Genomic DNA, 16,285 nt, shown 5'->3' with positions numbered 1-16,285 from the left:
GATTTTGAAAAAGTTGCAATTGCTAAGAGTTACATGAGAAAGTAAAAGAAGCATCATTTATAACTTTTTTATTAGAGCCCGTAATGAAAATTTAAAATATCAGGAAAGACACTGACAGAGAATATGAAACAGCATGATTTTTCGATCTCCCGGTCGAGTTGCATTTAGCGAAGAAGCAATATTTTTTTTATGCTCTTTGTGTTGAAATATTCTCTGCATTATTGCGGGGTTCCGTACAGAGCCTTCTTTGCAATTTGGCTCTTCTTTTATAGAAGAAATTTTTTTCTGTACGTCGGACAGCAAAAAGTTCACGACATACGCAAAAATTCAGAAATTGACTTTACTCCGGATTTTCGGCGAAATATCTCAGTGTGCGTCGATCGCATTCAGTACATTCTTCTCTCCCACGGAGGAAGACATGGCAGGGCCACTTACAAGATGTCAGCGGTTTCGTCATCCGGACGATAATTCTTTGTGGATGATCGGGCAAAGGCGTAGAAACCAGTCGTCCACCTGTCGCATGTCGTGCTGGCCGAATGTGAAAGCCGAATCTCTGGGACGTCGGAGATTCTTACCTCCCAGTCTTTGACGCGTTCGTGTTCGTCTTGGTTTCGTCGTCGTTGCCCGGAGGCAGCGCAGCTTGTACGAGGTCGAGTGTCCTTGGTAATTGTGACATTTGGTCTTCTCTGTGTTGGATAGATCGTACAGCAGCACGCAGTGCTGGGAGAAGCCGAGGAAAGTTGTCTGACGTAACTACCGGTGACCTTGCCATTTCAGAAGATGCGCCGCGAAAGAAGACACCGAGCCGCGTCGAGGACGCCTCCGGCTACCGCGTCTCCATCTCCGGGCGACTTTTCTCGTCTCCTTCCCTTCCCCTTCACTTCTTTCTCCTCTGGCGAGCTGTGGCCGTCGTCGTCGTCGCCGAGGAACCGAAATCTCTGATCCTCCATCCTTCGCTCGCTTTCCTTTTCGCACGTAAAATAATGAACGCGTGTGTTTCGAATCGAACACCGTAAACGAAGAACGACCCACGTCTCCAACGATTGTGCAACAATTGCGAGGACCAAATTCACCTCTGTTGTGCTAGGGAATCGGTTGGCTTTTCGATCGTTTAGCATTATTATTCCTGCCGGAGAATCCTCAATCAAACGGGATATACGTATATAATATACAGTGTTGGGCAAATTTTATTTTAAATAATAAATAAACGTGTTATTTTAATTGCAAATAATAACTAAACTTTTTATTTAAAAAAAGTAATTTAAATAATTCCAAAAGTGATCTATTTAATATTTCTTATTTGCAAATAAAAGATTATTTATTATTTGGATTGAGGTGGAAATCAAATAAATAGTTTTTGGTCTTCTATTGTTTCTTGTATTTTGTATATACAATGAACACGTGCGCGTTTTTTGTCTGCTATAGTAACCTTTTCAGGAATACCGCAATAATTTCTTTAAAAGTTAATATTTCGTGGGGTAACCGTTAGTTTTAATGACTGCGGCACATCTTTGTGGCATTGAATCAATTAGCTTTACACATTGTTCTATTGAAATGTTGTTTCACTCTGTTTCAATTACAGTGTAAAGGTCACTCAAATTTTTAGATTTATATTTGTGTACGTTCCTTTTAACAATGTTCCACAAGTACTCAATCGGATTGAGATTCGGTGATTCTGATTCCCATGGTAAAACAGTAATATCTTCTTTTATAAAGTACTGCTTCACGATTTTAGAGGTATGTTTGGCCTCATTATCATAATGTCATGATGTCATTATTCATAACATCCAGATATTGAAACCTTTTCATAATGCCATTAATTTTTCGAATTGGTCATGGACCGTTTCGCGAGAACGATGCCAACATCATTACACAATCAATCACCACGGTGCTTGAGTGATCCTACGGTGCAGTTTGGATTAACGACGTCTGATAACGACGTCTAATATATCGAATTCCGTCAGTCGATACTCTATTGAGGGGGTTGACTCCTTTTTCCAGGATTCCAAGGATGCGGGATTCGCATTCTTATTTCTCGATAATACAAACACGGGGGTTTTCAGTAGGCAAAAACGCTAGATAAAAGATCGATCTAGGGCGCTACCTCCCTCAAAAGTCCTATTTTTTCGTTTACGAGACGTAATTTGCTTTATTCATACAATTGCGCATGTAGCTACAATTTTCATAGCTATATTCTGCCGAATAATGCAAATTACGCCGCGAAACGAAAAAATAAGACTTTAGAGGGCGATAGCAACCTAGATCGAACTTTTATCTAGCGTATTTGACTACTGAAAAACCATTTTTGTATTATCGACAAATGAAAAGGCGAATCCCGCACCCTTGCAATCCTGGAAACGAGTCTACCGCCTTGAGGGCCCAAACCAAAAAGTTTTAAGATATGCTTTTTTTATTTTTGCATGCAACCTTGTAAATTGTAATTTTTGGAAAATCTTTTTTGCAGATCATTTAGTAAACCAATGCTTCTAATTGCTTACAAAACATCAGGTCGTTTGGCACGATTATAAAAAAAGTTATACTGTTTTAAAGTGCGTTCAAATACTTTGGTGGTTCACTGTAGGTACAAATGTCACTCGATTTTGCAATCCGGACCACTGTGTGCCATGCCGTTTAATATCACAGTAGTCCACGGTAGCAGAATGAATGAAGCCGTAATTCTAGTGGAGAAATTTTATCGGCTACGTCATCGCGAATGAATTAAATCTGAAAGAGCTTTTTGTTTCCATCGCAGAAGCAAATGTATCCGACTTTATCGGTGTCAAGATAAAAACGGCATTGACGCGTCGTATTTACCCACGGGCAATTAAGAATTCGCGATTCTTAAGAAGCTGCGCCGACTAGACTTCCATATTCGACGAGCGTTAATGTCAACTCGAGTAGTCGGCTCGCAATAGTCTTTAAAGGGATTTTAATAGGTACATGGTCGGAACGCATCCGCGAGTGAAACGGTCGCGATGGAAACTTTTAAATGTCAATACAAGCCATTTGTACGCATTTCCGCGTGAGTCGTACATACATATCGCACCGCGGCAAGAATAGTGACATAACCGAAAAATGCGGTATTCTCACAATACTGACTCTACGAAACTTATACCGCTGAAATAGTGCAGACATCTTTAATCTTGCAGAAAAATATTTTTCAATGAATGTTTCACAGGAAATTCGAGTAAATCCGATCCGAGTAAAACGTCACAAACAGAATCAGTTTTTGTTAGATTTGTTTATGAGATCGTCAAGGTCTATTGCCTTTTTTTTCATGAAAGATAAACGCTAATAACTCCTTTAACTCTTCTTTAATCAACATTAACAAAACTATTGTACAAAATTCGATAACGTTATATACAAATATCTTCGACAGCAGATGTTAAAGTAATTTGAGCATCTGTTCCAATGGGAGTGGAACTGATTAAGCATTGCGGTATGGCAGTTGACACATTATTCGTAAGATCAGTCGATAGTGTTTTGAATAAATTTAAGCGTGAGGAAGATGCTCTCCTTCTGGGTGGAAGCCATTTTCGTCGGCGACATAGTTGACGGTGTAGGGAACGTTGGAGACGGGGTCGACGAAAGAGAAGCTGCCACGAACTTTGAGGAAATGGCCGTCGGTGCCGCCATTAACTAATTCTGCTACTTCTTGTTTTGATGAACCATCGGAAAGTTCGAAACCATAATTGTAGTTGCCGAGACCAACATTGTCAGATGGAGTCTCTTTAACGAGTGCCACTTCCGGTCCTTGTAAGGCGGGGGCAGCCAGAGCAATGGCGACGACGGCAGCAAAGACAATGATCTGGAAAGAACGAAATATTATTATATCTATTATATGCCACAGCTATTTGGCTTCAACCATACAGAGTGTTTCAAAATTATATGACGCGACTACTATAGCGTGATTCTGCACTAGATAGGTGGAAATTTGTTACAAAAATGGACCGTAAAAAATTGATCTTAACATTGAATCCGAAGATTAAAATTGTTTTCTATTGTAACCGATAGTACTTATCGCAACGAACGAAAGTCTCCAAGGAACTACGGGTCTCAATTCAACCGTTCTCTTAAAAAATGACTTTAAAGATTCGCCAGCTATTTTATTCCATATGTCTACAGGGTGTCTTAAAATACAATAAATTTTTTCCTTCGACGCGTTGTTTTCGAGAAAATTGACTATCAATCCGTCAAATTCGCGTGCCAAGTATTGTTAAGAAGTAGAATGAGTCGGTCATGAACAGACGCGTCAGACGATTCCTATTCAATAGCATGCGTGTTTACCGAATTTTCAAACTCAAATTTCTCGAAAAGCAGGAGACAAATGAAAAAGATTTGTTCTATATTTTCTTATGTAGAATCATCCCCTTCACGTTTATACCATTTTCGGACACCCAGTAGACATATGAAATAAAATAGTTTACGAAACTTTAAAGTTGTTTTCTGAGAGAACGGTTCACATGAGACACATGGTTCTATGAATACTATACGATGAAATAAAAACAATTTAATGTTGACCATGGCATTCAATGTTAAGATCAATTTTACGGTCCATTTTTTAAACAGATCTCCACCGATCGAGAGGTGCAGAATCACATTATTGCCGTCACGACATATAATTTTGAAACACTCTGTACAGGTAGCTGCTAGGTAATATAAAATAAATTATAGTCATTTTTAGAGAATATAGAGAACACGATAAATGCGAATCTATAATCTATAATTGATAATCTGTCTGATACAAGTATTTATGAAAATATTTCGAATTTGTTAAAAATAAATTCAATACTAATAGTAGGAACACCATTAAATAGGAAACTTTATCATCCTCGATAATATGATACATACGGTTTTCATTTTGAAAGTGGATGTGTGCGGCTAGTCACGGTTTGGAAGACTGATGTGATTTCTCAAAGCCACCTGCAATTTTATAGTGGTCCTCCTTCTTCCAAAATTTGCCCGAATCCACAATAAATTCACCTTTCACCTTTCCCGAATACACTAAAGACATACTTACATATTTTATAGATGATATTTTATAGATGATACAGGTATGCACAAAACTAGTAACGATATGAAAAATGTATTTTTGAAGCCTTTTTAAAATTCTTATGCCCCCTATATAACATATACATCATTTTTAATACTCAAAAATTGATTTGTGCACTGAAGAAACTTAACCCTTTGCACTCGGAGCTATTTCAACTCGAAAATTAAACATTTCTTCCGACCTAGAATATTTCCATTCTCTATGATTTTCCTTATGAGCAAAACACAAACATTTCCTGCGTCGATTGCAAGAGACGGGAGCCCCATACACATTTCATTCTTCCTTGAATAATTTGAGCGAGTCAAAAATATTATATGGATGTACATAAATTATTTCAGCCGCTCTATATTTCTAAATCGCAACCGAAATCGGAGATATATATTAACTTGAAAATTAAACATTTCTTCCGACCTAAAATAATTGCATTCTATATAATTTCGTTTCGTTTTATGCATATGAAATTTTTATATCTAAATGTTTAGTAAATGATTAGATACCGATATATTTAATAATGTAAACAATAGTTTGAGTAATGGTACAGCAATTTTTAGCGGAGCCTCTCTCCGAGTCACCATTCGAGTGCTAAGGGTTAAATGATAGGAAGAAATAGCTAGGAAATTGTTGAATTGCCCCCCTTAACAATCAAATTGCCGTCGTAAAAAGAAACGCTGTCCTAGTAGATACATATGCATGTACAATAGAAAAATATTTTTAAACCATTTTTATATCTTTCTTAAAATCATGTTGTTTTTTTTATCTAGTACAGAAGATGACATTGGATACATTACTGGGTACACTAGAAAGGATAAATACTTTCGTCTGCAAGAAGAGTTCATCATTGAGCTGATTATATCTAAGAAAAAAATATTCATATAATATTTTATGCACATATTGCGCGAGCAGGTTTGCCTGAAATATTAAGAGTGATCGGCAGCGTTCCATTAGCATCTTTTCAATTTGCAAGGCACATAGAAAGACTGCAGTTTTAACTTCGCCGAGCTTCGTAACCTGGTGACGTGGCGAGAATTGCACAGTTAATTTGCGTAGCCGCATACCGTCGAAAAAAATTGTTTGAAAATGTAGAAATGTCAACCGGCACAGCGCCTCTGTCGTCTCATCTTCGATCATTTTCAGTTCTTTTGTGTATACATAGTACAGTGAACCACGATAGTATTTGAACGCACTTTAAGACAACTCTTTTATGATCGGACGAAACGACCTGATTTTTTTAGCAATTAGAAAAATTGATTTGCCAAATGGCATGCAAAAGAGATTTTGAAAAAATTGTAATTGCTAAGAATTACATTAGAAAGTAAAAGATGCACCATTTATAACTTTTTTTATTAGAGTCCGTAATGAAATTTTAAAATATACGTTTTATACGGTTGACGCAGAAAAAATGTGGGAATCTGTGGATTTTAAGCAAAAACTGATCAAAAGTTGCGAAAAACTATAATTTTCATCACAATTAACCACTTGTTTCTATACATCTATTTGTTAGCTACGAATGATCAGTTGTACAAAGATCTTTTTGTATCTGCAATACGAGTGTGAATATCTCGAATAATTCATGTTTTATAATGATAACTTACCGGTCCCCTTTCCATATTTCCATATTTCTTTCCTGAATCGATCGTTCTGTAACCTAGTAAGGAAATGAGGAACTACGAACAGTATGAGGAATTTTTCTTAGCTGTTTAAAAAGAAGTACATCAATTGACATATACAATATGTTACAATACTTAATAATACACGTTTGTCCTTTCTCTTTAAATGATGCAACAGGCGATCTGTCTTTTCCGATGACGCAACTCCTGTAAAACTCTTCGGGTGACTATAAATTCCTATGGACGCAAGCGTGTATTTTGCACACAAGAAGACGATCTTAACGGACGCGAGAGGACCTAAAAGAATCTATTCGATTCAAAGCTGATTATGCATTTTTATTCCTCAACGATCATTTATTCATTTCAACAGGAATAGTAAATAATTCATACCTCATTTTATTTTTAACACGTTCAACGCCGCGCGAACATTGGACATGTCATCGGTATTTCATTTATGTACAAGCGAGACAAGTGTTATGTACAATTATTAACTACTTCATAACGCAGCTGCCACTTTACACCATAATTGAAATGTTTAGAAATTCATGTTTTCATTAGAAATTGAAGCTGAAAACAGATGTTGTTCAAAAATAATAAAAACTGTTCCTCATGTTTTCGGAAAATATACCAGAATTTATATTTTGTTGCTTAGTTGTTTGTCGTAATTACTTGGAAGTGAACAGTTCTAACAATAATTTCTGAGAAATTCCTTAAAAACTATCGAACGACGATGAAGATCTGTGTGAATCTTCAATTTTTTATCGGAATAAAAAGAAAAAGACAAACATTCCTTTGCAATAGATCCATGAAATTAATGTTATAGCTATTTTTAGAAAATTGTGCCGAATATTAAATATTTTACCGTAGATGACGTTAAGGTAGGAGGTATATTACGCATGAGAGTTAAACTGCACCTTAGGAACTCAGAAATTTTTAACTTTTTTTGTAGAATCCTGTAGATTTTCAAAAGAAAATGTCGAAAAAGTCGAAATTTTAATGACTTTATCAAACAAGGGAGACAAGTATATCTCCGGCAAGTGTGGCTCCTGGTCAGAAGAAATGGTTGTGTTGCGGAAATGCAATTTCGTCCGAGTGCGGCATTTGAGTTCGAAACTCTCTTGACCGATCGTGACTCGGGTTGTCTCGGTCTCGGTATTGCGACAGAACGACTCCTCGTTACCTCTCATGTAGACGCGGCTGTACGACCTTTGCTGCAAAGTTGCGCGATTGAAGGAAGAAGAAAGGTGGGAGGGATGTGTTCGTGTTGTCTTGGGGAGACACGATTGCCCGACGAAATTTAGGATCGCTTCAACAATCTCATGAATGAACGGTGTCGATTCTAGAAGGCATTACTCTGACGTCGAAATATTAGCTCCATGCACTTTAATCGAGATAGACGAATTTTCTACTTCAATCTTTAATCGCAATTAACAATTAAACTCCTACTTTCGTCGTTAATTGCGGTTAACGATTACATTCTTTCCAATTGTAATCGTCAATCGGATAATTGATTAATGATTAACTGATGAAATACGGAATCAAAACTGTATGCATACTAAAGTAATGTAAACCGAGCTTTTGTCGAGATATATTTCTCTTTGTCTCTCTCTCCCTCCTTAATTTATGGATAGGCCGTGTGGCGATTAACTTCAACAACTGATTAAATTAATCTCCAATTTTTCGATGATTTTCGAGAACGATAATTTCGAGAACGATATTAGTAACTAATCTTGCACAACGACATTTTTTTAATCATGACTTCATTTATAGATATTAGTTTTAATTATTGTATAACTTATGTAATAACTTAATTTCACAGGTGGGGCTTTAAACGGAACTACTTGTTTATTCAGGAAGCTTGAGCGACAATGACAGAATCTCTGAAACCAGTTTCTTGATGATGTCCTACAAGTTTAATAATACGGAAAACTCGTCGCCACGTGTTCGCTAAGAAACATTGTCATAAAACAAATTTCATCAGATTTATTTTTAAACGTCTGTGTTTAAACGTCTTTCGGAATGATAATGTCGATAGTGAAGTATGTACCCAGTAAAGAATCTGCTCTTGATTTGCTATGAATTTGCCACCAAAACTTGTCTACAGAGAGCGACCCATCTGTTTCGGCGTTAGGCTCCATTTTGAGTGCGAAGTTTACAGGCGGAATGGTCACTGTCTGACTAAATTCAACTATCGACTACTTACTATTTACTATTACGACGTGTATTGTATTAGAACGAAACCCAAATGTAATGACAAAACATCATTTAATCATCGAAATCCGAATATGAAAATGTGCTCTAAATTTTTAAACGTCTGGGTGGTTTCACAATGAATTCAAGTAACCATTCTCCAGCGACGTAAACTTTCTCATTTTTCAAAGATCAATCATTTGAACTTTGCGGTCACGTTCCCGGTTATGCCCCGCAAGAAGTCCGCATCCTGTTGCTGTAATTATAATATCTTATCGTTGGACGTCGTTCCCTCGGCGTTGAAGAGATTCCTGGTGAATTACGAGGTTCGCACTGCATCAGTGCGTGTGCAAGTGCAAGACACAGGTGGTTCGACCTCGTCACCTAACCGCAACGCGGCTGTTTTATCGCTGACACCCGCGAAATAAATCAATTACCCGCGGTCGTGTGCAGTCCGAAGAAGGATGGCCGCGGGATTGCAACCTGCAACCTGCAACCTGCAACAGACAAACGCTGTGCCGCGCGCTGCATCGATGCGATTCAACGTCGAAACAGAAAGTTCACGCGGATCAAGCAGGCTCTACTGCAAAGTGCCAGTAACGAAGTGGGGTACCATTCAATCTTATTATTCTATAAAACTACTCTATAATTTTTGCAAATCCGATAATATTTTATTGGGTTGTCCGGAAAATTCCTGCCGTTCTCGAAGGAAAATTGAAGCGCTGCACACTTAAATTTTGGTATACATTTATTAAATTATATAGGTCCACAACCTTTCTCCATCTTTCAGGCAACTTGAAAGTTCTGTCCTTCCAGAACCTCTCAGGTTTTTCGGCGAAAAACTTTTCTATATTATAATTTAAACCGTCTTTTAGAATATGTACGCATGTCATTTGTTCTCAATCATTCTGATATACTCAGAGCTATCCTTATACCACCTAAAAAAACCCAATATTAATACTTATCAGTGGACAGCGCGGATTTTTATGCAAAATAAAAATCGTGTGCATTAATTACAAGACATAGGGCAACTGTACCGATTACTGCGGTATCACGCCTCGATCGTACTTTATTTTAATGTTATTCCTAATTTATCATGAAATAATATGTGTAAGCATTTTATGAAAGAAAAATGTGTTCTGAATATTTATCTAAATTTCTTTTTGCATGTCATTTGGTAAATCAATTCTTTTAATTGTAAAAAGAGTCAGGTCATTTGGTCCGATCATAAAGAAGTTATACTGTTTTAAAGTGCGTTCAAATGCTTTCGTGGTGCACTGTATATTATAGAAGTATTCTATTTCGTTGAGCGATTTGAATGACAATGAAAAGTTTACGGCTGCGGTATGCTCTTCGAAGTCCCGCTCACCGGTGCGCTGTTTCAGACACGGAACTCGTAGCCTGCCGATTCAAATGTTACTCAGTCTAGGGATGAGAGTGAGTTATTCGGTTCACCGAGTGTTGACACGAATGAAACTTTCATTCCATCGGCCATCGTGGACCATACAACATCTTGCCAGCCAGCTAAACAGAACGGCAAGCAGGAAGACGACCCGTTTAGTCGTCATACCTTTAACGGTGATACGCATCGCGACAATCAGCTCGTTAAAAATATTTGCATACGGTAACGTCAACGCGGTCCCCTTACATCTGTTGCACGAACCGCGAGATCGGTTGGTCCGATTTATCAGCGATGGATACAAGTCTACATTTTCCTGAGATTCGAACGGTTATCGAACTACAGTTTTCTTTCGACGCAGGAGGACGAGGTTTTTTAAAGAACATCTCTGCCCCTTCTTCTTCTTTTGAAGCTGTCCGCTCGACACCGTTTACTTGATGAAACTTTCAACAAGTGTTCATTAGACACACCTAAGAATTGAGCAACATTTCGTTTCACTCGTTTTTATTTTAAGGGAGAAATCAACGCTTTCATTCGAGCCGGTCCTTCTACGTAAGTGCTCTAAAAGTTATGAACATGGTCTTCGCACGTTAAGTTACGCCTTTACAGGAATAACTTCTTCGAAGATCATTTGAAGGTCAACATATTATATTAGGTCGGCAACTAAGTTCGCGACCTCCGCATTTTCTCAAACAGAGTCATTTATATATATTTTTTAAGCACGAGTATTTTATATCCAAGTAATCGCAAAATTCAGAGCTTTCCAATGAGATACAGTTCAAAAGGAATGGTCACTGAATGAGGTTATAATGATACAATAAAAGAATCACGAAACAAAAGGTCGCGAAATTAGTTGCCAGCCTAATACATGGTTGAATGTATCTTTTAAAAGCTATAATGTTAGCTATAATAATATAATATATTATAAATATTATAATAATTAGCTATAATGTTACACTAATGAAAATACGTCGTTACATGTAAAAAACGACGATGACCTTGAAAAACCACACATTTTCTACCTCAAACATTTTCTTTTATTACTAAAAACAACGGAGATATTTTCGGTGTAAGTTTTGGGTACCTCCCTCTGTATATACAGGGTGCTTGCGAAATCGTATTACAACCAGGCAGGGGGTGATTTTACATGCAAAAATAAGACTAAAAAAAGGATTAACATTTTTTCGTTTAACGTTTTGTTTTCGAGATAATCGAGTTTAAAGTTCCGCCAGGTTAGCGTACTTTAGTTTTAGTATATGCACAAAGTAGAATTGGTTGATCATGGTCAGACGCGTCAGACCCGTCAAACTCGATTTTCTCGAAAACGAGCTGACAAAAGGAAAAATGTTATACCTCTTTTTCGACTTATTTTTATATATTTTATATATTTATATATACGGTTACAGCGTGTCCCATTGTGTTTCTTAAACGGTAGTCTGTTTGCGTCTTAAATCTGTTACTGGCTGATCGGAGCTTCTTTGTTTGCCCTCTAATCTATGGGATTCTCCTTCGCTTCGTGCACAATCGATTGTATGTATGCATGAAATGCATATACATGTACGCTATACATGTACAAGACTAGATACACATAATATCGTCGCGCCTCACGACGAGTCCAGCAAAAAAGGGAAGAGAGTTACGAGTCACGAGTCACGACCCGTGTCCTGTGTGTCGATGCACTCTTCTGTAGGAACTGAGTCGATTATCTAATGTCGTGGCATCTATATTTACAACGAGCAGAGGATACAGTGGGCGGGGAAGATTCTTAACGAAACCTGATCAACGAAAATGTCTGCGAATGTATGCGCCATTGAAATTCACGTAATCATTATACTATCATTCAGAGTTGGGCAAAAATGTTTCGAATAAAGTGGGTTTGGGAGCCACTTGGAAAAACCCCACCCTATTTGAAATTTTTATTTGAATACGATTTTTGCCCAACTCTGCTATCATTACAAAATCGGCTGTGAATAAATTATACAATACCGAAGGAGAGAAGATATGATTTAATGGTTCGATAACAAACAAACTAATCTTGATTGGATTACTGGTTCGTCAAAATACGGCAAGGGTTCTTAACCCCAGGGATACTTTAATGTTTATTTAAGTACAGCTTTTCCGATGCAGAATATTTTTATTTTACACAAAGATCTCCGTAGTCTAATTATCACTATAATATCTCGAATACCAGATAATTTTGTTATGAGAACCGTTAAAGAGCCTGGGATGTAATAATGTTTTGCTATTAGAGCATTGTAAGCCATAATCCGTGCGTAATGGTCCTTTCCGATTTACATGGCACAGATTACACAACTCACTATAAAATTATCGGGAACACTCTTGGTCTTTTATGCAACGAATTCTCCAATCACGGTAAACGTAGAAGTTGCACCCACGTAGAAGGATGCGAGGATTATTAAAAGCATCGTTGCGAGAGCACGCAACGACGTTAACTACAACTACGCGATAGCAAGTCTCCGGCACACAATGTGTGTGTCTTACCAACGTCGATTACGTCGCTGGTGGATCTACGGCTTTCGATCAATTACAAGGATATAAGAAGAAGAAATATTCATGCGCGCACGCTCGTGACATAGAGAACGTAGATCTCCTCGGATCGTAGAATCTTCTTCTTCTTCTTTTGAGTGGTCTTCTTGAGCCGTTCTCTCTTCCAGAGACTGTCGCTCTTTCGGGCATTAGCATAAACGATCGGTTTATGTAACCGTGACTGTTTTCTTTCTACACTTTTGCACGAATTTTCTATTGCTCTACTGTTAGGGTTAGGACAGTGGTTCTTAAACCATTGCCGTACCATTTTCTTTACAGTTACAGCGATTAAAACGTTTTTATCCACAAAAATGTCGTAGAAGGGAAAAGAATGCTTAAATATTAATTACAAACGAATCCAATTTTATTTCATACAAAAAGAAATGCGTAACATTCATATTTGTTAAACTTTGTTGAAATATTCGTCACAAGTCCGGCTCGTCGAAATACGGCGGGGGAGGGGGGGTAACTTTTTCAGAATCACGGAACACTTACAATTTTACAAGATTTTTGCGGAACACCAACGACCATGGCAGTTGATGTGACGTAAAAACAAATAAACACTCACTCACAGTAGTTAAATAAAACTGTATACAGGTTGTCAAAAAAATGTACTTTCTTAAAAATGATGATAGCTAAGGTAATTCGAAGTAACTTTTGCCTTTGCAAAAATGTCCTCCGCGGTTTTGTTAAGGAGTTATTAACGAAAAACCACAGGCCAATCGGTATGGCGTTGGCATTGGCCGAGCCGGAATCTCTGATTAAGAACCACTGGGTTCTTACTATGGTAATTATTTTCGATTCTATGCAAAGGAATTTTAAAGAACTTTGTAATTAATATCAACTGGCAAGGTCGCACTGATGCAATCTGGCTCCGAAAATTATTTTTCACGTCAACAGCATTGAATACATTTGCAAGATTTAAAGGTTATGCTGATCCTGCTGAACATGATGAAGGCCGTGTCATTAAACAGATCGCTGATTTAATAGATATAGTAAATCGTCGATACAATTAATTCGTGTAAATAAATGTCGCAACTAGCTCAGTTGGATTAGATACTTGATATATTAGTTAGATGGATTGAACTGTTTCCGAAATTTTTATACTGATATCTATTGTGCACTCCATACCCTGCAACTTTTGTTGTAACCTTTTTTACCACCCTTATATTAACTTGCCGTGTTGTTGTTGTATGCTTCCCCCTTCCCATAGTTCAATCGTGCGTGGCGTTAGAGAGAACACCTTGTATACTGATCAAAATATCTCCCAAAATAATAATTTGTGGACATAATAATAATTGGACACGAATTGTGGACACATAATAATATGTGGGCATTGAAAAATACACGATTCCATTGAAAAGAATGCATATCATCAAATCATGTGACCTCTACGCGTTCGTCTATGAAGGAACTATTTATCCCTGACTGTGACAAAACCATTCACTTCTTATTTGTAAGCTATTACTTTTTTTACATATAGCATTTTCAAATAATTTTCATTGAATGCTTAAAACTGGCTCACTATATAGGGCAACTGTAATATAATAAACTGCGGCAGCTGAGGTTTATGGAAAGTTGCTGGGCCATTGTTTCGTCCTCGTCTGGTATTCCCGGTGAAGATTCGAGGAAGATGCGGCCGTGGTGAAACCACGATTTTCGCCCGTCGGTTACTCTTCCTCGAATTCCTGTCTGGCATTCACCGCCTCTTCCTTTGTCGGTCATCGTTCTGCCACCGCCACCTAGCCAATGCCACCCGACGATTTCGACATCGCTGCGGCAGAAATTTTGGCTGGGGTACCACAGGAGGGGGCAGAATTCATATCGAAATCCGTGTATATAATCCGCGTGGACCAGCATCGAATCAGTATCGTGATCTAGCACAACTCAGTTCTTTCATCTTCTTCGAGAAGCCCAACGAAAACCAACCATGAAGCTGGTGCGTGTCAACCTTGTCTGTTAACGTTCTTCTCTTTTTACCGGGCATCGAGTGTATCCGTATTTGGTATACAGTTTCGATGAAGACTTGGATTCTTCTCTCAATTCGAGCTCATCCTGGATGCCATCATCTCGTTTATATGATCGCAATATAATTTCCAGTGGTGTACAATTTCCCGTTCACATTCGATTCGTGAAAACTCGTGTGCAATTACCTCAGGATTTTTAGTTATCGTCGAAGACACAACAATACGTAATTACGCAGTAAACCCGGTATCATGTCGTTCTCTCGTTGAGATGCAAATATGTTGTTAATTGATTTCAAGTAAATCGCCGAGCACAGATCTCGGTTTACATAACGCGCATATATGTACGTACGTTCATCGTGAAAATTAGCGTTCTCTTTGTACTGGTCCGAAGACAATGACGAGCGCTTGTGTGATAGCGTGTTAATGTTATTTCGTATCATTGTAATCGCGGCAATCGTCGGTAATCGGATGTTGTACACTTCGAGGAGATACATCTTGTTGTGTATTCGCAACTCGTGCAGATTCGATAATCACTCACAGGAAGCCTTCTTTTCGTTACGTCGCGCCGCGCTGTTACGCGATGCCGGTAATCGCTGTGTATGGTTTAGAAATTAGCATTCGTTTAACGAGATTTCTACGACAACGATGCTCGCACCGCTGAACGCTATCCGTCGATCGAGGTGTTAATCATTTGACTTTCTTCGTAGATCCTTGCTGTCGCCCTTTTCGTCGCCACCGCATACGCTGCACCCCTCGCACCCGAGAACAACGTAGTGCTGGTCAAAGAAACACCCTCTGACAACATCGGTCTCGGTGGCTACAACTATGGCTACGAATTGTCCAATGGACAGACCCACGAGGAAACCGCTCAAGTAATTAACCAAGGAACCGAACACGAGGCCCTCGCCGTCAGGGGCAGCTTCAGCTGGGTTGACCCACAGACCAACGTCAGATACAGCGTCAACTATGTTGCCGACGAAAACGGATTCCACCCCCAGGGCGACCACATCCCCGCTTAAATTGTATATGACCTAGCTTCAATAAATCTTTCTACTCAAGCCTTTCGTTTCCGATTCAATCGACTCCTCATCTATCTCTTATTTGCTGATTTTCTCGAGATCATCTATTACAAGGATGGCCAACCTGTGGCGCATCGGATGATTACTAGACTGCGGAACTTTGTGCAAAATAAAAATCGTCTGCATCGATTGCAAGAGATAGAAACCAGATTGGATGCATAGAGGAGAAAACATATATTGACATCATCAATTTTTGAAATTTTCCAACGATTTTTAATTTCATTCACTCAATTTTCGTATAAATGCATAAAGATCCGCTGTCTAATGACTGCAATTGGCGCATTGCTACTTTGCTACTACTTATTCTTTTGAAGTAGCCGCCATAAATGAATTCATCTTCATATTTTCAACACCCGAGTGCTCTCAGCTCAATTTTGTCGCAATTTTTCGACAGTTTACAATTGTAGGATGTGAATTGCGGGATTCATGATTTAAGCCCTCTC

At 38.3% G+C, this 16,285-nt stretch overlaps 2 protein-coding genes across 2 annotated transcripts; one reads left to right on the top strand and one right to left on the bottom strand.

Moving 5' to 3' along the window:
* Positions 1–3,304: 3,304 nt before the first annotated feature.
* LOC143207072 (endocuticle structural protein SgAbd-6-like) lies at positions 3,305–4,895 on the bottom strand. The gene is made up of 2 exons (XM_076420108.1): positions 4,852–4,895; positions 3,305–3,808 (listed from the first exon to the last, which is right to left on the bottom strand). The coding sequence occupies exons 1-2, from the start codon at positions 4,858–4,860 to the stop codon at positions 3,494–3,496; spliced, it is 324 nt and encodes a 107-aa protein (XP_076276223.1). The 5' UTR covers positions 4,861–4,895; the 3' UTR covers positions 3,305–3,493.
* Positions 4,896–14,595: 9,700 nt separating this feature from the next.
* Positions 14,596–16,024, top strand: LOC143222005 (flexible cuticle protein 12-like). Its single transcript, XM_076447804.1, has 2 exons — positions 14,596–14,735; positions 15,471–16,024. The coding sequence occupies exons 1-2, from the start codon at positions 14,727–14,729 to the stop codon at positions 15,780–15,782; spliced, it is 321 nt and encodes a 106-aa protein (XP_076303919.1). The 5' UTR covers positions 14,596–14,726; the 3' UTR covers positions 15,783–16,024.
* Positions 16,025–16,285: the final 261 nt, after the last annotated feature.

Source organism: Lasioglossum baleicum, chromosome 3, assembly GCF_051020765.1.
Source record: "Lasioglossum baleicum chromosome 3, iyLasBale1, whole genome shotgun sequence".
NCBI lineage: Eukaryota > Metazoa > Arthropoda > Insecta > Hymenoptera > Halictidae > Lasioglossum > Lasioglossum baleicum.
This window is presented reverse-complemented; position numbering and strand designations above follow the sequence as displayed.